Here is a 27,658-nt window from a genome sequence, read left to right as displayed (position 1 = left end):
GTAACTTTTTGTTTTTCCCATGCTGCTTTCAGCATTCTCTCTTTGTCTTTGGTTTTGGTGAGTTTGATGATAATATGTCTTGGTGATTTTCTTTTGGGGTCTATCCTGTTTGGGGTTCATTGGACTTCCTGAATGGATATATTCTCCTCTTCATCATATCAGGAAATTTCTCCTCCAGCAAATCTTGGACAATTTTCTTAGAGGTTTTATTTTTCTCTTCCTGTTCTGGAATTCCAATGACACGTAGATTATTCCTTTTGATGGTATCCTCCATGAACCTTAGGCTTTCTTCACTTTGTTTTGATTTTTTTTTTTCTGATTGATCCCTTTCCAAAGAAGTATTCAGGTATTTGTCTTCAGTCTCATTAATTCTGTCTTCCATTGCATCAGTACTGCTCCTTTGCCCTTCTAATGTGTTACCTATTCCTGACAACTTGGTATTAATCTTCTGGATTTCTGTCTGTAGATTTAGAATCATTTCTAGTTTTTCATATATTTTGTTATTTTGTTCTTGTATTTTCCTCCAAAATTCTTCTAAATTTTTTTCTGTTTTTTCTTTGTTCTGTGTTTCAATCTTTTGAAGATACCTAAATATAATTCTTTTGAATTCCTTATCAGAGTTCTAATGCTGCTGCTTCTTCTGGGATATGTTCTGGGTCTGTGTCCTGTTCTTTTGTTTCTACCACTTTATCTTGCTTCTTCTCGTGGACTGTGATGGTCTGTTGTCTCCGAGACATCATGGTATTGTATTAAGATCTCTGTTAACTGTGAAGAGCAGCCAAGGGTGATTTAGGACGTTCTTCGTGGTTTTTTATTGTTGGCCTGTTGGTGGAGAAGGTGTTGTGGCTCTTGCTAATAAGTAAGTGGAGTTGCAAGAGGTATGGGTGTAGTTGTATCTTATGGGGACTGTTTTGTCTCCCACTCAGACAAAAATTACAATTGAATAACCCTCAAAAAACTAACAGCAGCTGGACAGAAAATACGTCATGTAATCACACAGGAACAGTAACCAAAAAAAGAAAAAAGGGAGAAAAGAAGAGAAAAACAAGAAAACATGCAATATCTGGGGATGGGTCACTAAGAGACAAAAGATAGAGAAGGACAATAATGAAGAACAAAATGGATAAGATGCGAAAATAAACAATTTTATATTAAAAAAAAAATTTAACCAACAACAGAGAAGAGAAAAAAAATGGTGTAAAGTAGGACCTTGGAGGGGAAGAATAGTAAAAAGGACAAAAGAATTATTAATAAAAGTAGTTTTAAAGCAGACAAATACAAGCAAACTAAACATCGGAAAAAGAAAGAAAAAAAGAAAAAGGAAAAAATCTTCAGAGGACCCGGCAGGGCACCCAGGCTCTGTCTAAGCACACAGACTGGGGTGGAGTTCCTGTGGGCCCAGAAGGTGAGTGGGAGTGGGTGGTAGCTGCACCTCCTTTCACCAAGTCGGTGTGGGGTATGGGTATAAGTGTAACGAGGAATGTCGCACCTTTTCAGTTTTGCGGGTCCGGAGTGTCCTTGGGGTTACTGGAAAGCAGAACCTCTTCTTAAGCCCTTGGAATCTGGTAGAGCACTGTCTCTTTAAATATACAAAATGGTCAAGCCACTTGTAAGCATTCAAAGTGACGGCGGCCTCCATATACGCAAAAGTCCACAGCTCATCCCGTCTTCCTCTTTATCGCTGCTTCCCCTTTTATTTCACAGCCACCAGAGCAGTCCTCTGTGCAGTCCCTGGTAGCAGGGCTGATTTGTAGGGTAAGTCTTAGGTCTTACCACCACTCGGAAATCTCCAAGCTGTCTGGGCCGTCAGGATCGCTGCCAGACCACAAGTCCATATGTCTCCTTTTTTTCGTATTTTCATGCAGATTTTTCTGCTAGTTGGGTTTAGTCCACTTCTATAGCCTTTCCTTCAAGGTTCAGGGGTCCAGGATTATCTTCTGTTTCTGTGTTAATTGATTTCCCTTTTCTTTATTGAAGAGAGTCTGTGCAGACTTTCTGCCTATTCCGCCATCTTGGAATCCACCCTGATGCAGGTTCTTGTATTAGTTAGAATTTAGTCAACTTCTGTATGTTTCCTCTTAAAGCTCAGGGCTCCAGGATTATGTTCTGCATCCTGTTAATTAGTTCCCTTTTCTTTGTTGAAGAGGGTCGGTGTAATTTGTCTACCTATTCCACCATCTATCTGGAACTCCTCCTTTCAGGCTTTTAAAATCCCAGTCGCTGCTTGGCAAAGTAGGATGTGGAACAATGTTTTTGTGTAGTATGTTATGCCACTTGAACTTGATGTCCCTTGCAACCATGGACCTGAGCCCACAGTTCCAACTACTTGTTCCCCGGGTAGCTGGCTGTGTTCCAGAAGTGGCTACAACCTTGTCCCTTGTCAGCTTTACTATACATCTGGATATTCTTACAGAACATACAAATACACTTGTAGAAACATTGTCTGCCATCCCTATACATGGTTATGGGCACACTACCTCCTGCATAGATACACGTAATTGTTCAACCTGTCCACCCATCTATCCACCCTTATATCAATATTTACCATCACTGACAACAGAGTACTGTAATTTTTTCCATCTTTTCATGTGTTTTTCAGATTGACTGGTTTATGTACGTCTATCTTTAGTTCACCTGTTACTTTCTGCAGTTTTCTCTTTCTGTTACTAAGCCCTTCTAATAATTTTTTTTCATCTTTCGAATTTTTTAATTTAAAATGTCCACTTAGTTCTTTTTTTATATAATTTCAATTTCTTTGTTGAGAACTTAGAAATGTGTGTTTACCTCATGGACTATGGCTACAAGTGTTTTAGATTCCTAGATAACTACATTATCTGTGTCTTCTTTGTTTGACAATGTTGGTTGTCTTTTTTCCTTCAGAATTAGTCACATTTTTTCCTTCTTATGTTTAGTAGCTTTGAATTGTATCCTGGATATTTTAAATATTATTGTAAAATACTCTGAGTCCTATTACGTCAGCATTCTTCATAGAAGATTGATCCCCCCCCCCCCCCCCCGGTATGTGGTCAACCAGGTTAGGTTTGATTTTCAATTTGCAAGTTCTTTCTCTCCTTCCCTGGATTCTGATTCCAGTCAAGTCAGTTTTCAGTGCCTTTGCTGGGCTGTTTTTCTTCCTGTGTATGTACAAGCCTGGTGGTGAACTTGGGTCTTATGCCAATTCATATGCAGAAGTAGGAGTTTCTCTTTTGTCAGATCTATTCTCTTACACTTCCTTCATATTCTTTGACTCTCGAGGTCTCCTTTTCCTCATCTTCTGGCTAGAAAGTTGGAGATTCTTTCATTTAGAGCCATGTGTGCTGCTGTATAGTTTTGCAGGGATGGAACTGATTTCATGAAGAAATGGTAAGAAAAAAAAAATGAGTGATATTCCTTGCACACTCTTTGGACCAGAGATTCCCCTTTTGGCCAGAAAGATGAGCTTATTCTTGGAGTTTGGGTTGTGAGCAGCTGTCACAGTGCAGCTGTGTGACTGAGACCACATTTGGGACATGGCCAGTAGAGAGAAAAGAAGAAGACAAAAGAAAAAACTGAGACTTTTCCCATACAGTCTGTCTTTCAGAAGTCCATTTTCCTGGTCCTCTGTTCAGAAAGATGGGTTTTTCTCCGAATTTTCATTTCTTGCCCCTGCTGTGTAGTTTCATATGGCAACCATTGTCAGATGTAAGGTAAGAGATAAAGGGAAAAATCAAAATTAACAAAAAATGCAGGAAACTCATCCCTCTTGCAAATCTTTCTTTAAGATTTGGCTCTTCTCCTTAACTTGCTTGCTGTTAACTCTTTAGAGTCTTCAGGTAACTGGATTTTTAGTATGTTGCCAGAGGTTTTAGTTTTAGTTTTAATAATTGGGAGTGAGAGGCCAAAGTGGGCTTAGTTGATCTTTACCATCATTGAAAGTTTCCTTAGGTCATTCTTAGGAATATTCTTTACTTCTCAGTATACCCTAGGGAGAAGAACAGTTTAAGGAGTCTCAGACTTATGACATGGTTCTGAGGATTCCATGGTAAGTTGGTTCTGACTTAAGTTGAATACTTCATTTTTTTTCAGTTTTGACCATTATTACCATAGTCTACTATACAGCATTTTTTTGAAGAGTAAATGATAACATTCTATATCTGTGAATGGTCATCCAAAAATGATAGTATAAGAAAATTACATGCTGCAACGTGGTATTTGGAACATATTACTAATGATGAGATGTACCAAAAAAAAAAAAAAAAAAGTCAAAAGTGTGGTTTGTTGTAACTTGAATATTTCATACACTGGGGACTACCTTTAGTTTTGAGGGGAAGCTTTTGTTTTCCCAAGGCTGAAGGTTTAAACATAGTAGACATTCTGGCTTAGATGTCCACATATTTTTGATTGCACCAAAACCAAAACCAAACTCGCTGATATTGAGTTGATTCTGACTTACAGCGACCCTCATTGAGTTTCCAAAGCTGTCATTGTTTAAGGAAGCAGACTGTGTCATCTTTTCTTCCATGGATTGGATGGTAGGTTTGAACCACTGACCTTTGGTTAGTACCCAGATGGCCTTAAACACTACACTACCAGAGTTCCTTTTTTAGCTGTACAGGGTAGGTTATTTTAGGTCATAGTGATGATGGGAATGATTTGTATACTATTGCTGTGTAGCACACTCTATTTCAATAACTTTATCTTTACTTATTTATTCCCCACAATATTCTATAAGGTAAATACTGTGTTATCTTCAGTTTAAACCTAAGAAAATTGAGGTATAGAGAAGATAGGTATCTTACCAAAGTTTACTAGTTACAGCTAATAACTGGTGAAGCCATGATTCAAACCTATATTAAACAATTTATTGTTAAAACCCATGGTTTTGTAAATTTCACATTTTACAGCATGGAATTTTTATACAGAAACCAAAGTAGAAAATAATTATAATGATCCTTCATGTATTTGTCAACTAACTACAGCAGTTTCCAGTATTCTGCCATTCTTGTTTTATATATCTCTTTTTATGTTTTATATAACTTTTTGTGGTTTTGCTTAAGCATTTGAAAGCAGATTCTAAGTATCATTTCATTTTAGCTATAAACACTAAAAAAAACAAAATCTAAACTTGCTACCGTTGAGTTGGGTCTGACACATAATGACCTCTGCTTAGGTTTTTGAGGGTGTATCACTATGGAAGTAGATTACCCAAGCTTCCTTCCGAGGAGTGGCTGGTGGGTTTGAACTGCCAGCCTTCTGGTTAGCAGTCAGATGGCTTAGGCACTATGCCACAGGAGCTCCCATTAACACTAAAGCATGTATCTAAAATGGATAATAGCTTTATAAAAATAATTTAACCATAGTATCAGTATAACTGGTTCTGGTGGTGATTCAATTCAGGAATATCCATATGGTCCACACATTGCATTGGTTGATATGTCTTAATTTAAAAAAATGTATTTGTCCTAACTCTGACTCTAAGCATATTTTTGTGATGTATATTTAAAAAAATGTCTTCTAAAAATGAACTTTCCATTTTGGAATGATTTTAGAGTTATAGAAAAGATTCAAATAGTAGCCCACAGAGTTTTCATACGCTCCTCACTGGTTTTACTCTGATATATTTACCAAAATTAATAAATTAACATTTATATCACTATTAACTAAACTCCAGATTTTATTTCGATTTCACTAATTTTTCTTTTAATGTCCCTTTTCTCTTCTAGGAGCCAAACCAGGAATGCATTACTTATCATGTATCTTTAGTTTTCTCCGGTCTGTGATAGTTTATCAGCCTTTCTTCGCTTTTCATTACCTTAATTATTATCATTGTTATTATTTCTTTTAGGAATCCTAATCAGTTATTTAAGGAGCTCTGGTGGCACAGTAGTTGTAGCATTGCTGCAAATCAGAAGGTCAGCGGTTCAAACCTACAAGCTGTTCCTTAGGAGAAGTATGAGGCAGTTTACTTCTATAAAGATTTATAGCCTTGGAAACCCTATGGGGCAGTTGTGATCTGTCCTACAGGTTCGCTACAAGTTGGAATCTCCTAGATGGCTGTGGCTAATCAGATATTTTTTAGAATGTCTCTCATTTGTGTATGTGTGGTGTTTATCTCAACATGAGGCTAGGTTTATGAGTTCCTGGAATAAAATACCATAGAAGTGTGGAGTATTCTTCTTATGATTTGTTTTTGCTTTTTAAATTCATATAAAATATTCACATGATTACAACAAGGTCAAAACTATAAAACTAAGTACATTTATCCTGTTCCCTTCTACTTTTGTCTCTTTCCTCCTAAAAGTTAAGATTTTTTTTTTGGGGGGGGTTAGGTTTTGGTTTACTTTTCTAGTTTTCAAAATATGAGCACATATGTTCATACCCTTCTACTCCTTTTCTCCTGCTTCTTATCTAATTGTAACAGCAGCCATGTTCAGAATTGCTCTACCATACTTTCTCTGTAGAGCAGTCCCTAACAGTGACTCTTCTAATAATGGTATGTAAGATTATTTTATGTTTTAGAAAGTTAATCTTTTCTAACTAATAAGAAACCCTTCTCTCTGTCTTTAAAATGTTTAGCATGTATTATCATATAGTTCCTTTTCTCTCACAGATATTTTCCAATTTGTCCCTGGATGAGCGTTGCCTTTCTGCATCATTGGTTTGCAAGTACTGGCGTGATCTTTGTTTAGATTTCCAGTTTTGGAAGCAGCTGGATCTTAGTAGTCGTCAGCAGGTATGAAATCTAATTCTGAGAAACATTCAATTTGACTTAATTAAAAATATATTTAATACTCTTTAGAAATCATATCTTCATGTTGTAGTTTTCAAGATAGTTACTTCAAATTATTTTAATCTACAATTCCATATATTAGTAAAATGATTTTTTTGTGAACTCAAGTCAAAGTAGGTTCTTATGGTGTTCATGATATTCTTTAATGTTGGTTGCTAATTTGGGTTTGCTTTTTAATCTCTTGTCTTTGTCTTTCCTATTTTTCATTTCCTTTTAAAAAAATTATTAAACTTTTCCTTTTTGGGGAAAGTTGTACCATGAACATATATTGGGCAATACTCCATTGTGATCCTTTGTGTTTTCACTGGCTAATTTTTAGAAGTAGTTTTCCAAGCCTTTTTTCATAGTTTTTCTTAGTCTGAAACCTCTGCTGAGACCTCTTCACCGTACATGAGTCTGCTGATGTTTGAAATACCAGTGGCATAGCTTCCAGAATCATAGCAACACACAGTCTACCACATTATTAAAAACTGACAGCAATATGCATATGAAACAACCTTGTTTGATGAAAATAAAGATAACTTCGTGCACTTACTGATGAAGGTAAAGGACTACAGCCTTCAGTATGGATTATACATGAACATGAGAAAATGAAAATTCTCCCAACTGGACCAATAAAAGACATCATGATAAATGTAGAAGAAATTGAAGCTGTCAACATTTTCTTTCTAAGTGGATCAACATTTAACGTCCATGGAAGCAGAAGTTAAGAAATCCATTGACATCGTACACTGGACAGATTTGTTGATAAAAACCTCTCTAAAGTTCTTAGTAGCAAAGATGTCACTTTGATGAAATAAGATGTGTCTGACCCAAGCTGTGATCTTTTCAATTATATCATATGTTTGTGAAAGTTAGATAATGAAGACATGAAAAGTTGGATAATGATTAAGGAAGAATAAATGATGTGTTTGAACTATGATTTTGGTAAATAGTGTTGAATGTACTGTGGACTGCTAAAAGAATGAATAAATAAATCTTAGAAGAAATACAACCAGAATGTTCCTTAGAAGTGAGGATAGCTGGAGTTTGAATCACTTTGGATATGTCATTAGGAAAGACTAATCGCTAGGAAATGACATTCTGTTTGGTAAAGTAGAGGCCTACAAAAATGAAGGAAACCCTGTGCGAGATGGATTGATACAGTTATCTACAAAAATGAACTTAAACATACCAATGATTGTGAGGATGGTGTAGGAGTCGGCAGCATTTCCTTCTGTTATACATAAGGTCACTGTGTATCAGAGCCAAGTCTGTGGCAAGTAAGCACAACATATTTTGAATGTTAGTTTAATAGTAGAAAATAATTGCAAATATTTATATACTACTACGTTGGGCAATCCTACTTCCGTAGTGATACTGCCTCGGAAACCCAAGGAGGGGTCGCTATGAGTCGGGGCCGACTCGACGGCACATAACAACAACAACAACAACAACAACTGTGTGCAAAGAGTGACCTTCAGTACAGCCTACTAATTAAGAGGCCATTTCAAGGATAGATTTGAGGCCTTGAAAATACTAAGGACTGAAGATCAGACAGGTTGTGGGATGATACAAAGGATATCATACTCGATGAAAGCCAAAGGTCATTAAAAAGACAAGAAAGAAAAGACCACAATAGATGTCAGAAGAGACTCTGAAACTTGCTCTTGAACATAGACTGTTGTTGTTGTTGTCATGTGTTGTTGAGTAGGACCCAACTCCTAGCGATCCCTCCTTGGGTTTCCGAGGCAGTATCACTATAGAAGTAGATTGCCCAACTTCCTTCCAGAGAGTGGCTTGTGAGTTTGAACCACCAGCCTTCTGGTTAACAGTCAAGTGCCTTAGGCACTATGCTACCAGAGCTTCCTGAACATAGACTAGCTAAAGCAAATGGAAGAAATGATGAAGTAAAAGAGCCGAACAGAAGATTTCAAAGGATGGCTTGAGAAGACAGAGGGAAGTATTATAATGAAAGGTGCAAAGATCAGGAGTTAGAAAACCAGAAAGGTTCTTGTACTTGATATTTCTCAAACTGAAAGAAGTAAAGAAAAAATTCAAGCCTTGAGTTGCAATATTGAAGGATTCTATGAGCAAAATAATGAATGATGCAGGAAATGTCAAAAGAAGATGGAAGGATTACCCAGTCACTGTAACAAAAAGAATTGGTGGATGCTCATTGATTTTAGGAGGTAACATATAATACAGAGCCAGTGGTCCTAAGGGAGAAGTCTAAATTGCACTGAATAAATTGCTGGAAAATAAGGCTCTAGGAATTGCTAGAATACCAGTTGAGATGTTCCAGCAAACAGATATAATGTGGGAAGTGTTCACTCATCTATGCCAAGAAATCTGAAAGATAGCTACCTGGCTAAATGACTAGAAGAAATCCATATTTGTGCCCATTCCAAAGAAAGATGATCCAACAGTGTGTGTGTGTGTGTAAATTATTGGACAATATATTTAAAGTCATACACAAGTGTTAAAGGGGCAAGGAGGGTACATCTTCTGACCTCCTCTCATACCACAAGAGGAAGACAGACTCACCTTCAGTAGCCCAAGACCTATTACTGCGAGGCCAGACATGCTGCCTCCCTCCAGCCCTTTCACCAACCCTGACACCAACCGTTCCTACTGCAGCTCTGCTGGGTTCGATAATTCACTGCAGTGGCCACACAGAACTCACAGATTATGGGGTTTATTAGGGAAGCAACAGGCTGCAATTCAAGTTCAGGAGCGCACTCAGTCTCTTGCAGCCTGCTGTCTCTCAGTCTCTCTCCCAGCAGTGCATGTCTCTTGGTGTCTCTTTCATCAGTGTGTGTCTCTCGGTGTCTCTCTCAGCAGTGCATGTCTCTCAGAGTCTCTCTCAGCAGTGTGTGTCTCTTGTGTCTCTAGGCCACAGTGAAAGATCCTTTCTGCTTCTAGGAGGGCTCCTTTTGAGCCTGGCAGAGTGGCCAAACTAACCAGTCCCAACATTGGAATTCTATACACCTGAGAGAGAGAGAGAACTTCCCAGAAGATTGCTTTCTGCTACTGGCAACAGAAATATCCCAGGTAGATAACATTAACAATCAGGAGCTACTCATTTGCTCATGGGAAATTCCACCAGGGAGTTTACAAAGACTTAAGGCTAGAAAAGCCATACTATGGAATTTACTACATGGCAACAAGTAAAATTTTTCTGAAAAGAATTAAAAATTGGTTGTAGCAGTACATGAAAAAGGGACTGCCAGAAATTCAAGCTGGATTCAGAAGAGGATGTGGAATGAGGGATATCATTGCTGATGTCAGATGGATCATGTCTGAAAGCAGGTAATACCTGAAACATAGTTATCTGTGTTTTGTTGACTGTGCAAAGGCATTTGGCTTTGTGGATCATAACAAATTATGGATAACATTGAGAAGAATGGAAATTCCAGCACACTTTTATCCATGTGTTACCAGTTCTTCTTGTTACCTAGTGCCACTCGGAGAAGAATATACCACAAATGAAGTGGCCTCAACAAACAGGAGTTTATTTTATTCCCTTACAGTTCAGGAGGCTAGAATTCCAAGTTCAAAGTGCCAGGTTCTAGGGGCTGTGTGAAAGCCCCTCGACCTTGGGCTTCAGCTCTGCCTCTTGCTCCTGGCCCATTGAAGCTAGAAGTGTCTCTTTACTTAGGCAGCTACTGGCTGCTGAGGCTAACAAGCCCAAGGTCAACAAATAAAATGGCACAGTCCTGATGTTACCAAACCACACTGCAGGTCATTAACTCAAGTCCATTGAAAGTCCCAAAGTCGGCAGAGCATGGCAGGCTGCTGAAAAATGACACAGCTACATGCAGGGTTCAAGTGTGCCATAAGCTAGATACCATTCTCAAGGCTTCTCCTTATACAAAGGAAGCAGACCACATCCCTAAGGCAGCTCCTCAGCTGCTCACAGTAGATTCCACTGTGAAGTTGATTACCAGTCTCATCATGGGAAATACTACATTCAGCTGCCCAGCCACTCAACCAGGCCCAGCCAAGTTGACACACAAACTTAACCAACACAACAGTACATGCATAAGTAGTCAGTTAAACGGAACAACTGCACTGTTTAAAATCACGAATGGTGTGTTTTAGGGTTATATCCTTTCACCATACATATTCAATACTTAAGGAGCTCTGGTGGTACAGTGGGTAAGGCATTTTGCTGCTAACTAGAAGTTTTGTGGTTCGAACATACTAACTGCTCTGTTGAAGAAAGTTGAGGCAGTATGGTTCTGTTAAAATTTTACAGCCTTAGAAACCCATTGGGAGTCACTATGAGTTGGAATCGACTCGATGGCAGAGACTTTGGTTTGGTTTATTCAGTCCTTATGCTGAGCAAATTATCTGAGAAGCTTGACTGTATAAAGAAGAACATGGCACCAGGATTTGAGGAAGACTCATTAACTACCTGCAGTGTGCAGATGACACAACCTTGGTTGCTGAAAGTGAATGTGACTTGAAGCAATTACTGGTGAAGATTGGACTACAGCCTTCAATGTGGATTACTCCTCAAGATAGAGAAAACAAAAATCTTCACTACTGGATCAATAGCAACATCATGACAAATGGAGAAAACATTGAAGTTTTCAAGGAATTTATTATACTTTGAGCCCCAATCCATGCCCATGGAGGCAGCAGTCAAGAAATTAAAGGATGTATTGGGTTGGGCTAAGCTGCTGCAAAAGACCCCTTGAAAATATTAAAAAGCAAAGATGTCACTTTGAAGACCAAGGTGTGCCTGGCCCGAGCCATGATGTTTTCAGTTGTCCATTTACATGTGAAAGCTGGACAATGAATGAGTAAGGTATACTGAAGAAAAATTGATGCCTTTGAGTTATGATGTTGGCAAAGAAAATTGAATATTCCATGTACTGCCAGAAAACAAACAAATCTATCTTGGAAGTACAGCCAGAATGGCCCTTAGAAGGGACTATGGCGAGATTTCATCTCATTTACTTTGGACATGTTATTAGGTGGGACTAGTCCCTGGAGAAGGATATCATGCTTGATAAAGTAAAGGGTCAGCAAAGAAGAGGAAGATTTTCAATAAGATGATTGATACAGAAGCTGCAACAGTGGTTTCAAGCATAGTATTGATAGTGAGAATTGTGGTGGACTGGGTTGTGTTCTGTTGTACATAGATAGGGTTGCTGTAAGTCTGAGTCAACTTGACAGCACCTAACAAGAACAAATGTGCCATTTACTGTTCTCAGGGCTTTATACATATTGATTAATTTAAGCTTCACACCAATCCTAGGAGTAGATAGTATTATTTTCTCTGTTTTATAGATGAAGAAATGGAAGTAAAATATATTATGATAACTTTTTTTGATGCATATTCTAATCTTCCCCTCTCAGCCAGCTGGCCAATATTTATATGGTGACATAAATTAGGAAAAAAGGGTTTATGGTGGTTATTGCAGTTTGTTGGATGTTTTGAATCACTCATCAAACTTGCTAGTCAGTACTTGGCATTGGAAATATATAAAAATATCCAGAGAGAATAGGATTTTGCTATTCTAAACCTGTTCTAAATCCTATGATAGTATGTTACTAGTATACAGTGTGTGTGATAAATGTTTAATAATCAACTCCTACCTACTTGTAAAAAAAAAGCCTTGATTTATAGTATTTGGGAGCTCCTGTGGCATGGTGGTGTAGTGCCTAAGGGATTTGACTGCTAACCAGAAGGCTGGTCGTTCAAACCCACCAGCCACTCCTCAGCAGAAAGATTGGGCAGTCTGCTTCGGTAGAGAATACTGCCTTGGAAACCCAAGGAGGGGTTGATATCAGTGGAACTGACTCGATGGCAGTGAGTTTGATTTTGGTTATTTATGTTTGTGCTGTCCAACTAATATAAAGATAGTTTGAGCCTTAGCTCTTATTCTTGGTGCCATTCAACACAATAGTTTTTAGCTCCTTCCGTTCTAAACCTCATAAAGTGTATTTTACTTCTCTCTTATTTTTACCCAAAGGACTTGAACAGCATTAACTCTGTTTTCCTTTTTGGAAATTTGATGGACCAGGTAATATGCCAGAGGTCTATTTTATTTTATTTTAATTCAGATGGCTATGAGAGTTTTACACCAGGTGAATTTTAAGATTATTTATATTTAGCATTAGTTTTCTGAGAAAAGCTGTTTGGCTTGGACATAGACTCTTTAGTATGCTGATATTATACAAAGTGATTTCATATTTTCTAAGCTGTGTGTGAGATAGTATTCTGATGAAAGTAGCAAAACATTTGCAATTTATGTATACTGTAGGATCATTTCATATCAACTGTAAGAAAATAAGATTCATAAACAGTGATGGTCTGATCACTCTTTACTGTGCTAAATAGAGAACAAAACATTTAAAATCTCGATACAAACACCATCATAGAGGACCTGGGACCAGGACTCCCTTCTTCTGGGAGTCTGGATTCTGAGGAGTTGCAGTTTAAGATCTCTTGGCAGTTGAGGCTCAAGTTACTAGAAGAGATGTGAGCAAGAAGACAGAGACAGAAGGACTTGGGTCACTGTGGAATGTGAAACATGAGGTGGGTCAAGAAAAGCAGGATCCAGACAAGGACCAGTGAAGTTTCTGGTCACTGTGGCTAACAGTTCCCAACCCCAGTATCTCATTGTCAGTGTATTTGTAAAGCATTAAAAACAGAAAAAGAAAAAAAACAAAAACAGTTTTGTTGTGGTGAGATTTTGATGAGTTAAAAGATTTAATTAAAGTGAGTTTTCCCAGTAATGATAGAGTTTAAGCTTTTAATTAAAACATATATATTCTTGTTATGTTTTAATATTAAGTAAAAAGGTTTTATTTTGATTGTGGTGTTCATGCTGTAATCTAATTTTTATTTATTTATTGGGGAAAACTTAATAGAAAAGTATCTACCTGTAGTGAAAGTTTAAAATTGCTCTTTTTTTTTTTTTTCTTTTATAGGTCACTGATGAATTGTTGGAAAAAATTGCATCAAGAAGTCAGAATATAATTGAAATCAACATTTCTGATTGTCGTAGTATGTCTGATACTGGCGTGTGTATTTTAGCTTTTAAGTGTCCTGGACTTCTTAGGTATACAGCCTACAGGTGTAAACAGCTTTCTGACACCTCTATTATTGCAGTTGCCTCTCATTGTCCTTTACTTCAGAAAGTGCATGTAGGCAACCAGGACAAACTTACTGATGAAGGACTTAAACAGGTAAATTTTAGCATTTATAAAATACTTTTACTCATATTAACTCAAAATATTTTCTTGAAGCAAAACTTTCAAATGTTGAATTATGTTAAAAATAATGCTCAGAGACTAAAATGAGTTTTTTTTTTTGTTTTTTTTTAACATACTAATAATGACTTTGTTTAGGTTAGTGGGCTGGAGTGTCATGGTTAAAGTTTATGAATTAATCATGCCATATTTCATAGTGAGTGCCTGAATTTTTCTGACCAGATATTTTATCAAGATGCTTTTGTTACTTAAATTTTGTACCAGATTTTGCTTTAGGTAAGAGTGTGCAGTTTGGGTCAGCAGGAAGTTTTAAAAAATTAACTTTTAGTTCTCTTTTATGTTCTAGGTGACATGTTAACATGTTTTAATATATCTAAGTATTTTAAGGCATAAATGGAAGAAGAGCATAAAGAGAAAGGTGGTAATTACCTATATTTTGTACCATAGTTGGATTAAACTATATATATACTTTGTTTGGTGTACTTTATTTGGAGAAGGCATTTAAGGTTTCTTTGCTTACGTGGGTTATTCAGTCAACAAACATTGAATATATTGCATGTGTTAAGCCCTGAGTTTGGGGATATTATGAACACTGAGTAATGTTCTTACCACAGTAGTAGGCACTTTTTGAATTTTCACACTTAATGCTTATAATAACTGTGTGAAATAGTTGCTGTTAAACTTATTTTATAAGGGAAGAAATTAAGAAGTATCAGTGAATTGTCCTAATTCATAGTGGATCCAAAGCCTGTACCCTCTTTCCACTTTTCCAGGCCAATTGACTATACTTTTTTATACCTTCAGTATAGGAGGGTAGAGGCTATATGTATTTTCTCCACTTTACTCACAGTGCAGCACATGGTAGGCCCTCATCAAATACTTGTTGAAAGAAGTAATTTAATGAATTAATAATTCTAATCAAGAAGTTTTTCAGGATTAGTGTTTAAATTTAGAATTGTGATGTAGCTGCAATACTTCCCAATAAAAGCAGAGTATTAATGTAGTTGCAGATTTAAACTGTTCTGGGATGGAGTCAGAATTAAAGTGAAGCTTCTTAAACACTAAATTAACTGAAAACTTAATATTAGAAGAAATAGAGTATCATAAATAGTACTGGATGTGTCAGTCCAATTTATATATAAAAAAATTCTACCAATTTATAAAGGACCCTCTCTTGTCTGCAAAGGAAAATTATACAGTAGTCTTGTTTTAATGTTGTTACTGATCCGTCTCACTATGTATAGGATTACTCACTAGCAAAGCATTTTATAAAGTTCTTAGATATATTAAAACAAATTAGCCTTTCATGAGGAAATTTTAAATTTTATGCATGTGGCCCAGTTTTATTTCTTTCAATAGAAATTTCTCAGCAATCTATATTCTGCAATGAATTTTCAAATTCTTTTTTAAAAAATTGTTATTTGGGTGAAAGATTACAGAGTAAATTGGTTTTCCATTCAGCAACCCATACGCATTCTGTTATGTGACATTTACTTACAGTCCCCATATTGTAACAACATACTTCCTTCTTCTTCCCTGTACTCACCCCTTCCCTTTGTCCTTCCTTTCCATTACTTCCCACCTTCCTAGCTCTGTTCCTGGGCAAATGCTGTCCTCTTAATCTCATATGCTTGATTATTCTCATGAACGCATACTCTCCTGATACTTCTGTTCACCGTATAGGCCTATTGTTTGGCTGATAGTTGAGTTATGGGGTTAAGTTCAGTTCTTAGCTTAAAGGGTCATAAGGGCCATAGTCTCAGGGGTTCCACCAGTCTTCATCAGATCAGGAAGTCTGGTCTTTTTTCTGATTTTGCATTTTGTTCCACATTTCCCCCCACTTTATTTAGGACATCTTGTTGTGATCTCTCAGAGCAGGCAGTGGTGGTAGCCAGACACCATGTATCTAGTTCTTCTGGTCTCAGAGTCATGGAGGCTGGGTTCATGTGCTTCATTAGTCTTTTGTACTAATTGTTTCTTGCATCTTTGATTGTCTTCACTCTTCTTTGCTGTGGTCAGGGAGAAACCGGTAGTTAAACCTTAGATGACCTCCCATAAACTTTTAAGACTCCAGTCACTATTCACCAACTTAGGATGTAGAACTCTGTTTCTGTGAACTGTGTTATGCCTATTGACCTTAGTGACCCCTGAAACTATGGTCCTGAACCTCCATATCCAGTGACTCATTCCTTCAAGGTGTTTGATTATGACTAAGATGTTTTCGTAACTTTGTTCCCTGTATATTCTATTACATTCATGGATATATTTGCTTATCTGTAAATACATAGGTAGAAATAGCCTCTGTCAAACATACATACATATATATATATATATTCCCCCCCACGAGTGTTTTCCTATTTGCCTTTCCACCGCTGTTCAGATATAGTATCTATGCATCCACTTGTAAATTACTGATGTTACTATTATTGCAGGATTATAGATGTAACGGTATTCACCTTTGTTGCCTTTAGCTCTTGTGGTCCTCCCTATGGGTTCTACTGCCTTGATCATTTTGTGCTGACCTCTCCCTTGGTGTATATTGCCTTTCCCTTCAACCAAGTTAATACATGGCCTCCCTCTGTTGTTGTTGTTGTTATGTGCTGTTAAGTCGGACCCGACTCATAGCAACCCCTTCTTGGGTTTCCTAGGCAGTATTACTATGGAAGTAGATTGCCCAGCCTTCCTTCCGAGGAGTGGCTGGTTTGAACCGCCAACCTTCTGGTTAGCAGTTATGTGCCTTAGGCACCATGCTACCAAAGCTGCTGGCCTTCCTCTAATTGGTGATTATTCCTTACTTTCCCTCACATCACTGGTAACTTTCAAGGAACAGAGAGGAAAGAATTCTTTTTATTTGTAAATCTTTACTTTTTATGGTAATAGTGTGATATGATAATTATCCTTTTGTGATTGATTCATTTAACTCAGCATAATGTATTGTAGGCTCATCTACGTTATGAAGTATTTTGCAGATTCATTGTTATTCTTTAATGTCATGTAATATTATATGTACCATACTTTGTTGATCCATTTGTCATTTGATGGGCGTTCAGGTTGTTTGCATCTTTTTGCTGTTGTGAATAATGCTGTGATGCATATATCTATTTGTGTTATGGTTCTTATTTCTCTAGGATATATATATATACCTAATAGTGTGATTGTTGGGTCATGTTGTATTTCTATTTCCAACTTCTTAAGGAAGTGCTATACTATTTTCCACAGTGGTTGTACCATTTTACAATCCCACTCACAGTGTTTGCATGTTCCAATCTTTCCACACCCTTGCCAGCATGGGTGTTCTCCTATGTTGGTTGTCTGTTTTTATGAACTTGGTTATAAATGCCTGGGTGAGCTGATACCTCATTGTTTTGATTTGCATCCCTCTAATGGCTAGATACTGCCTCGGAAACCCAAGGAGAGTTCGCTGTGAGTCGGGCTGACTCGATGGCACATAACAACAACAGTGGCTAGCATAGTGCCTAAGGCACTTGACTGCTAAACAGAAGGCTGACTGTTCAAACCCACCAGCCGCAGCTCGGAAGGAAGACTGGGCAATCTACTTCCGTAGTGATACTGCCTCGGCAACCCAAGGAGGGGTCGCTATGAGTTGGGGCTGATTTGATGGCACATAACAACAACAATGGCTAAGGGGCTCTGGTGGTGTAGTGGTTAAGATACTTGCCTGCTAACAAAAGGCCGGTGGTTAGAACTCACCAACCACTTCATGGAAGAAAGATGGGTCGTCTTTTTCTGTAAAGATTACAGCCTTGGAAACCCAGTGGGGGTTGATGTGAGTTGGAACCAACTTGATGGTAGTGAGTTTTGAGAACAGCTAATGGTGATGAGCATTTCTTTGTGCTTTTATTAGCCACCTGAATGTCACTTTGGTGAAGTATCTGTTTATGTTCTCTGTCCATTTTTAAATTGGATTGCTTTCTTTTTTTTTGTTGCTGTTGTTATTGAGATGTTGAAGTTTTCTATTATTATATGGAGATTAGTCCCTTGTCTGATATATCATTGCCGATTTTTTTTTCCCAATCTGTAGGTTCTCTTTTTATTTTTATTTTTTGACAGTCTTTTGATGTACATAAATGTTTAATTTTTTGGTGGTCCTAATTGTCTAGTTTTTCTTCTGCTATTTTTCCATTTTTTGTTATGTTTGATAGTGTGTTTATGCCATGTATTGGGTCCTCTAAAGTTGCCACTGTTTTTCCTTTGATGATCTTTACTGTTTGTGGTTTTACATTTAGGTCTTTGATCCATCTTGAGTTAGTTTTCATATATGGTGTGAGAGATGATCCTATTTCAGTTTTCTGCAAATGGATGTCTAGTTTCACCAGTACTATTTATTTAAGAGGCTATCTCTTCCTTTTTTAATGGGTTTGGGCCCTTTGCCAGAAATCAGCTGACCATAGGTAGATAGATTTACTTTTTTGTTCTCAATTCTGTTCCATTGGTCTTTGTGTCTGCCATTGTACCAATATCAGACTGTTTTGAGTACTGTGGCTGTATAGTAGGTGTTGAGATCAGGGAGTGTGAGGCCACCTACTTTGTTCTTCTTCTTTAGTAGTTGTTTTACTTATCCAGGGTCTCTTTTCTTTACATATAAAGTTGGCAATTAGCTTTTCCATCTCTTTAAAGAATGATGATGGAAACTGGATCAGTGTTGCATTATATCTGTACATTGTTTATAGTATTGTCATTTTTACAATGTTAAGCCTTCCTCTTCATGAGTATAGTATAATCTTCCATTCATGTAGGTCTCTTTTGGCTTCTTGTAGTAGTGTTTTATGGTTTTCTTTGTATAGGTATTTTGTGTTTCTGGTTAGATTTATTCTTAAGTACTTCATCTGTTGGACGGCTATTAAAAATGGTATTGTTATCCTTATTTCCTTTTTAGAGTTCTGTTTGTTAGTGTAGAGGAATCCTATTGAACTACTGATTTTTGTATGTTGATCTTATACACTGCCACTTTGCTGAAGCTTTCTGTTAGTTCCAGTAGTTTTCTTGTTGAGTCTCTAGGATTTTCTAAGCATAGAATCATATCATCTGTAAATAGAGATAGTTTTACTTCTTTTTTTGCCAGTTTGGATGCCTTTTATTTCCCTTTTTTGCCTTATTGCTCTGGCTAGAATTTCGAGTACAGTATTGAATAGGAGTGGTGATAAAGGGCATCCTTGTCTGGTTCCTGTTCGCAAGGGTCATGTTTCAGTCTCTCTCTGTTTAGAGTAATATTGATAGTTGGCATTGTGTATGTGCACAATGAAATATTTTTCAAGGTCTGTATTTATTAAGAATTGGTTTGAATCTGTTACATATTTAACTGAAAATCAGTTAAATTAGACACAGAAATTAGTACTATTAAATAGGATTTTAAAGAAACTATATAAATATACTGTATTTTTACATAAATAATGTGTGCATTACACAGTTTTTGCAATCTGAGCAACTTGGTTGCTTGTTAGTTTTCTGTGTGCACTGTCAAGTTATATGCATGTGCACATTATTTATGTGGACATGTTATTTGCAAAAATACAGTAGATCAATTAGTGATTATTTTGATTTAGTGTCAAGGCCTTTTTCTTGAGTGAGAGATTACTAACTGGAGTTTTCATTTTGTCTGTCTTCCTTAAACTATAACCATGATGTGCCATTGTGATTTTCTGTTGTTTTTTTAATTGAAGTAGAATAGCAACTCTGAGCACTTGTGAAACACTATTAAGTACAGCTTCTTAAAGACTGCTTTTCCTCAATCTTTTCTAATTTTATAGTTGTTCCACCCAAACCTAAGGAGCCGTAGTGGTGCAGTGGTTAAAGTGCTCAGTGACTAATCAAAAGATCAGTGATTTGAACCCATGTGCTGCTCTGTGGGAGAAAAGACCTGATGATCTGCTCCCATAAAGATGCCAACCTAGCAAACCCTGTGGAGAGATTCTACTATCCTATAAACCAAAAAAAAACCCAAACCCACTGCCATTGAGTCAATTCTGATTCATAACAACCCCCATTGGATTTCTAAGGCTGAAATCTTGACACAGTGGCTGCAGTGATGGGCTCAGGTATAGTGGAAATCATGAGGCTGGCACAGGACTGTGCAGTGTTTCGTTCTGTTTTATATAAGGTCGCTATGAGTCAGAGATTACTCGACGGCACATAACAACAACAGCAACAACAAATCTTTATGGGAGTAGATTGCCTCATCTTCTTCCTGTGGAGCAGCTGGTGGGTTTGAACTGCTGACCTTCTGGTTAGCAGCCAAATGCCTTACCTATTACACTACTGTCTTATAAACAAAAAACAAACAAAATAGGGTTGTTGTAAATCAGAGTCAACTTGATGACACACAGCAACAATCCAAAACTAATTTGACAGCAATTTTTTATGTCTAGCTATTATTTGCTTATTTATTTTTAAGTTTGCTTTTTTTTTTTAATTTTTTTAAATCTTTTTGTGATTTGGGTGAAATTTTACAAAGCATATTCTTTCACATTCAACAGTTCATACAGATTCTGTTTTGTGACACTGGTTACTTTCCCCACAGTAGTCCCACTTCCTCCCTGTGGTTACCCTTTCCCTTTGTCCTTCTTATGCATTCCTGTCTCCTTGCCTTTCTCCCTGTACAGATACTGACCTTCTGATCAGTATCTTTGGTTGATCGTTCTAAGCAGTGCATCTTCCTGGTGTAAGTGTTCAGCTCATAGGCCTGCTTGTTGTTTCACTGAGAGTTAAGGCACTGGAGTGAGTTCAGTTTTAGGTCTGATGGATAACTTAGGGCCATAGTCTCAAGTGTTTGACCAGTCTCTATAAGACCAGTAAGTCTGGTCTGTTCTATGATTTCAGTTTTTTCCATATTTTTCTCCCATTCTATCCAAGAGCTCCAGTCTTGAACCCTTTCCAAGTGGTTGGCATTGCTAATCAGGCACAATCTAGTTCTTCTAATCTCAGGGTCATAAAGGATGAGGTTCTCATGGTCACTTAGTCCTTTGGACTATTCCCATGCATCTTTGACTTTCTTCATTCTTTTTTGTTCCAGACAAGGAGGGACCAGTCAGTAGTAGCTATCTAAGATGGCTACTTGCAAGCTTTTAAGATGCTAGTTGCTACTCACAGGAGTAGATGTGGAATAATAATTTTGTAAACTGTGTTGTGCAAATTGAGCATGATATTCCCCATGTCCATGGTCCCCAGCCTGTAGGCCCAGTGATTCACTCCCTCATGGTGCTCAGTTGTGGATAATAAGTTATACTAACTTTGCCTTATGTTAGCTTGCAATAATATGTCCTGCTCCTATTGATTACAGATAATCACTCTAGATTTTATAGTAAGAATTTTCTTTCTTTTTTTTTTTTCATTTAATCACTTAATATTTAATGGAATTGTGTTATAATATAGTTAGATTAAAAAGGATAGGAACAGACATAACTGACTCTTGGTAAATATATAGATCAACTGATGTGAACAAATGTGTGCTGGCATACCAAAAAACCAAACTCACTGCCATCAAGTCAGTTTGACTCATAGTGACCCCTCCTTAGGTTTCCAAGGCGGTATCTCTATGGAAGTAGATTGCCTAGTCTTCCTTCCAAGGAGTGGCTGGTGGGTTTGAACCACCAGCCTCCTGGTTAGCAGTTAAATGCCTTAGGTACTATGCCACCAGAGTCCCCATGCTGGCATAGTAGGGGAATAATAATCTACCTGTAATGGTAGATATGTGTTACAGAAGAAAGGAATGTTGTTGTTGTTATTTGCCATCGAGTCGGCGAAGAAAGGAATAGTAATGATTAATCTGAATATTCAGCCATTGAATGTTGGTTAAAGAAATATCTACTGAATTGCCATTTGACAGATAAAGGAACTAAGTTTTAGAGTTTCTTGTCTGAAGTTACATAGCTAGGTAGACAATTGGCTATTGAACGTAGATCCTGTCTGCAGAGCTTGAGCACTAAATCTCCAATTCTATATTGCCTTTCTTTGTTTTACATGTAGTAAAATCTGTTTGGTTTCAAAATGTACTCTTTTTCAGATAATTTGAAACATTTTCTTTTATGGTTTTTGGAGCAGTAATTGAAAGAAGAAATTGGACTGCACCTGGGTCTCTCTTTCTACAATCTGATAAGCATTTTTTTTTTTTTAATTCTCTCTATATTTTATTAAAATAAAACCGAAGTAAGAGAAGTTATTTTCTTGTGTAGCCAGTCAAGTTTTATGTTTTGTTTTGAACTAAATCAAGTTGTGGTTGTGTCAGAGCTTTATTGCATTTTTGCCCGATTAAAAGAATGAAGATAGTAAAATAGGAGTTGGAGAAGTTAGAAATTTTGGTCAAAACAGCATATGCAACTGTGATGGTTATGTTTGTATGTCAACTTGGCTAGGCCTGGTTGAGTGGTTGGGCAGCTGGATGTAGTAGTATTCCCCATGATGAGACTGGTAATCAACTCCATGGTGGAATCTGCTGGGAGCAGCTGAGTAGCTGCCTTTGTGTATGTGGTCTGATTCCTGTATATAAGGAGAAGCTTTGAGAATAGTCTCTAGCCCATGGCACACTTGGACCTTGCATGTAGCGGTATCGTTGCTCAGCAGCCTGCTATGCTCTGCCAACCTTGGGACTTGAATGGACTTAAGTTAATGGCCTGCCATGTGGTTTGGTAACATCGGAACTGTACCTTTTTACTTGCCAACCTTGGGGCTTCTCAGCCTCAGAAGCCAGCAGCTATTTGAGTGAAGAAATGCCTCTGGCTCCAGTGGGCTAGGAGCAGGAGGCAGAGCTGGATGCCAAGGTTGAGGGGCTTTCACCCAGCCTCTAGAGCCTGGCACTTTGACCTTGGACTTAAAGCCTCCAAATTGTAAGAATAAACTCCTCTTCGTTAAGGCCATCCCATTTGTGGTGTATTCTTGTCAGAGCGGCACTAGGTAACCAGAACAGAATTTGGTAGCAAGAGAGTAGGGTGCTGCTCTGACAGATACTTAAAATGTGGAAACAGGAGTGGAGTGCGTCCTTGACCCCAGACCCTGGCAGAGAGACCCTGGCATACGGCATGACAGATGGCAGGGCAGATCTCAAGAGACCGGCATGAGACACAGCAGGAGCAGAGCCCAGAAACTGGCATGAGACAGCAACAGCCTTACCAGCCCGCTTAGGAGAAAGCCAGGTGCCATTGGGTAGACAGCTTCCTGGTGGAGTGAGTTGCCCTTTGGGTGTTAATTGGTAGAGAAGACCTACATAAAATGGAGTAGCAGGTTGGCTGGCCCAGCTAGGCCTCACTGAGTGGCTGGGCAGCTGGATGTAGTTTTCCCCATAATGAGACTGGTAATCAACTCCATGGTGGAATCTGCTGGGAGCAGCTGAGTAGCTGCCTTTGGTTATGCGGTATGCTTCCTGTATGTAAGGAGAAGCTTTGAGAATAGTCTCTAGCCCATGGCACACTTGGACCTTGCATGTAGCGGTGTCGTTGCTCAGCAGCCTGCTATGCTCTGCCGACCTTGGGACTTAAATGGACTTAAGTTAATGGCCTGCCGTGTGGTTTGGTAACATCAGAACTGTGCCTTTTTACTTGCCAACCTTGGGGCTTCTTAGCCTCAGCAGCCAGCAGCTGTTTGAGTGAAGAAATGCCTCTGGCTCCAGTGGGCCAGGAGCAGGAGGGAGAGCTGGATCCCAAGGTTGAGGGGATTTCACCCAGCCCCTAGAGCCTGGCACTTTGAACTTGGACTTAAAGCTTCCAAATTGTAAGAATAAACTCCTGTTTGTTAAGGCCATCCCATTTGTGGCATATTCTTGTCAGAGCTGCAGCAGGTAACCAGAACAAAACAGTGTATGCAACCTATGTTTTTAAAGTTTAAATGGAACAAATTTTAACCACAATACTTTTTTAATTGAAACAGTAGTAGTAAGTAACAAAGATCACTTAGATCACTGGAGGGCTGTATAGATTTTGTCCCCAGAAGACTCTGGTATGGGTTAAATATGCTCAAGGCCCCTCCACACAAAGGTACAGCATTCATTCCCTGTTATGTCCAGTGCTGTTGTCTAAAATAGAATATCAGTTTCTGCAGTAAAATTGAATGACACTCTTCCCCTCTTCCCCAGTAACCATATGTACTTAGTGAGACACACACATTCTGTGCCTTTGCTCGCTGGGCCTCCCATGCTGCTGGTATCTGCTGAGACCATGGTGTGACTATCACCTATTCACCCCATTGATGAAGAAGTAAACCTCCATCCTAAATAGTATGACCTAGTCAAACACATGATACCCAACACTGGAGAGATGAGATTGACAGCAATTTATTAATCATGTATATTCACAGCTTAGGAGAGGAAAATCCTGAATGCCATGAAAGACCTGTGAGTTTTTCACCTAGAAATAGAGTAAACCAGCAGGAGCTGAGGAAGTCAGGCTTTGTAGTAACATGGGGATGCAATACCCCTGGTTTTGGCAGGAGGATGTGATTTTTTGAACAATCCTTTCAGGCTGGCAGGGAACTGAAGCTTACTAAGTTGAGAATTGGTAAAATATAACTGGACTAGCTGATAGTAGAACAAGGTGGGGAGCCTTTCTGCTTGGGATATCTGCTGAGAGCAGGGAACTCACAGGCCTTTGGGGCCCTGTGATGCTCAAAGATGTCAAGAGGGTTATAATAAAAGTCATCTATCCTGTCCTTATCTTTTCCCGTGTGTTTACCCATGTGGATGCCTCTGTGGAAAATGACTTGCTTGTAGATGAAGAGTAACACTGATCTCACAGTGATTAAAGTATTTGCTTGCTAAGCACAAGGTTAGCAGTTTGAATCTACCAGCTGCTCCATGGAAGGAAGATGAGGAAGTCTGCTTCCACAAAGATTTACAGCCTTTGAAACAATATGCAGCACCTCTCCTCTGTCTTATAGGGTCGCTGAGTCAGAATCGACTCGATGGCCATTGGTTTTTTTTTTTTTTTTTTCTTTGTAGATAAAGCTACCTGCCAAGGTCAAAATACCATGTAATCTGTTTAAGCTTCTCTCTCAAATGCAGTGGTGTGACTTATGTCTCAATGTGAGCTTTACCAACCTGTCCATGCATGCTGATGTCCAAGACCCTACAAAAAACTTCAATCACTCCTTATATAGATGTAAACATTCCATTCTTTTATTTCTCATTATTCCTGGACAGTACACTAAATATTAGGTCTCAAGGACCTGTAATGCAGAGGTGCCGAGACACCAGGACACGGAGTTGTTTCAGAGAAGCAGTTTATTAGCACTCCCGGGCGAGGTTCTCATGCCCTAGCATCAGAGCCAGAGAAGTCACACCCCCGGGCAGGGGGCATGGATTTTTATAGACACAGAGAGGACCTAATTGGGGACACCAAGGAAATGACAGGGTCCTCTAAGGAAATGGCAGGGTCCAATTAGCTGTTAGCAGGGTCTGCACTTAATTAGCATGAGGGGGCTTCACAGGAGGAAGTTTGTCATTGCATGGGACTTTCCAGCCTGGGCGGGTTCTGTCACTTTGGTTATCTTATCAGGCTGTCTCATCAGGGCCTGACACCTGGAGGAAGCTGCCAACTGACATATTGGGGCTTGGGTTTGCTTCAGCCTAACATTCCAACCTCTTTTAATGGATAAAGGGTGATGTGATCCTCTTAGCTTCTTCCTGCTGAATGGGGTCGGAGAGGGGGAGAGGCGTTTCATAGGTTGGAGCCTGAGAAGCCAGGGTCGTCAGTTGGCAACTTGGTGTAAGGGTGTAGGAGAAGTTGATTCACTGTGACCCGAGATATGAGTCGGCTTCGGAGAAACTTGAGGAGGCAAGGGGCAAAAAGAAAAAGGAGAGTTATTAGTACAAGTGGTCCGATAAGGGATAATAGCCAGGCAGTCAGTGGCGATTGGAACCATCCAAACAGTGATGGTTCTGCGTTGCGTCGGTTGTGTAGTTCCTCTTTTAGTTGAGTTAATGTGTTAGTATTCTGTTCCACTAGTCCAGATTCATTAATATAATGACAACATTCTCCCAGGAAGATACAAGTTCCACCTTCCACTGCAGTTAGGAGGTCTAGGGCTCTCCGGTTCTGCAAAGAAACTTGGGCTAAAGAGGTTAGTTGTCACTGGAGGGAGGCTAAGGAGTCTGCAGTGGTTTCGAGTGCAATTTCGAGAAGGTCTTGGAAGTCCTGAGCCGGTATTATACTGTGGCTCAAGACTCCACCCACCATTCCTGCTGCTGCAACGGCAGAGGCTAGGCTAATACCTATCATGATGGGTATGAAGACAGCCCTTTTGATTCTAGTCTCTTGTAATAGTCGGGAGACTTCGGATTTTTCATATAGGGTGAGTTGGGGTATTATGGTTACTGTGAAGCAGGGACCTGGAGTGGTGGAATTTAAACATTTAGTTAAAGTTCCATTACACCAAAAGAAAACGCCAGGTGGTTCAGAGGTGATGGAAATATTCTGTGGTGCTTGGTTAAAGGTTTTAAGTGCCCAAAGGGGTACATGCGGTAGAGGGGTAGTGCCTGAAGAGTTGAGGGTGGGAGCAGATAGTGGTAGAGTTAAATTGATAGGTACAGCTGCAAGTAAGGGTTGCTTGAGTGAAGCACAAAGGAAGCAATGTGAACCATTGGGTAGAGTCTGAGTATAATTGAGGAGAGATAGGGAATGTTGGATGATGTGTATCCAGGAAGGTGTTGGAGAGGTCCGGACCTGTGTCAGGTCGAGAACTGTTTGGGGATCTCCTTGGATCTGTTTCTGTAAATTATGTTCTTCTTGGGAAATGGAGGTAAAAACTCATGTAAGGTTGTGGGGGGTGTGGATTGCTCATTCTATTTTGATGGTTCCTGTGGGTAAGGTGGCAAAGCCATTGTAATATAGTTTTCCTATAACTCCATCTGCCCACCTGCCGTTCTTTGGATCACTGATGCGAAGATATAATCTCATGGGTTTTAGTGAAAAATGCTCCAGAGTAATCTCCGGAACTATGTATTCTGCATGACCAATAATAACATCTGCCATAGGTTGAGGAGCTTTGGTTGCATTTGGGATCGGATTGGTCATATGTAGAACAGAGATAGGGAAAATTACTAGGGAATACTGATTTGGGGAAAATGGGTATTTCTAGTTGTGTTGTATTTGTTGGTGGGTAGTCTGCCTGACCAATACGTTGCAGGGAGTTTTGTCCCTCCCAGACTGTAAATCTCCAGACATGGTTGGGTGGGAGTTCATTGGGATTGGATATGGGTTCAGTATTAGTGAGGGTCAGGAGGACGAGGGGTCCAATTAAGACGGAGCTTAGTCGGACCCAGCATTTGGCATGTATAGGAATCATGATTTGTCTGGGCCCTTTTGACACGGAAGAGGTGGTGCCATGAGGGGTCACCCAGGAGTTTTACCGCCATGGGAGTGGTTAAGATAACAGTATGTGGTCCAGTCCAGTGAGGTTTCAGTGGCTCTGGATGCAAAGTTTTCAGAAGCACTGCGTCTCCAGGTTGTAGGTGAGTTGTTATTAGTGGTCCTGGAGAATCGGTCCCTAGGGGTTGTGGTAGATACCTGTCTGCGTGTTCTCGCAGTAGCTGCCTAAGGAGAGAAAGGTACAGGAGATAGGAAGCTAGGGGAGGGGGTTGTGTGGGTAAATTATGGTTCAGGAGGAAAGGTCAACCGTACATTAATTCAAAAGGGCTGAGAAAGGTTGGTGCTTTGGGAGTTGCTCTTATGCGTGCTA

At 39.0% G+C, this 27,658-nt stretch overlaps 1 protein-coding gene across 1 annotated transcript in view; it reads left to right on the top strand.

The window, feature by feature from the left end:
• The window catches only part of FBXL17 (F-box and leucine rich repeat protein 17), an 846,026-nt gene that overhangs the window by 93,773 nt on the left and 724,595 nt on the right, over positions 1–27,658 (top strand). The window contains exons 2-3 of the mRNA XM_007952585.2: positions 6,590–6,712; positions 13,697–13,954. Of these exons, the coding sequence (XP_007950776.1) occupies positions 6,590–6,712; positions 13,697–13,954 (381 nt within the window). The remainder of the gene's footprint in view (positions 1–6,589; positions 6,713–13,696; positions 13,955–27,658) is intronic.

This window comes from Orycteropus afer, unplaced genomic scaffold (genome assembly GCF_000298275.1).
Source record: "Orycteropus afer afer isolate SDZICR_OR568_19922 unplaced genomic scaffold, OryAfe1.0 scaffold00350, whole genome shotgun sequence".
Lineage (NCBI taxonomy): Eukaryota > Metazoa > Chordata > Mammalia > Tubulidentata > Orycteropodidae > Orycteropus > Orycteropus afer.
The sequence above is the reverse complement of the archived record's forward strand: the minus strand, read 5'-3'. Positions and strand labels throughout refer to the sequence as shown.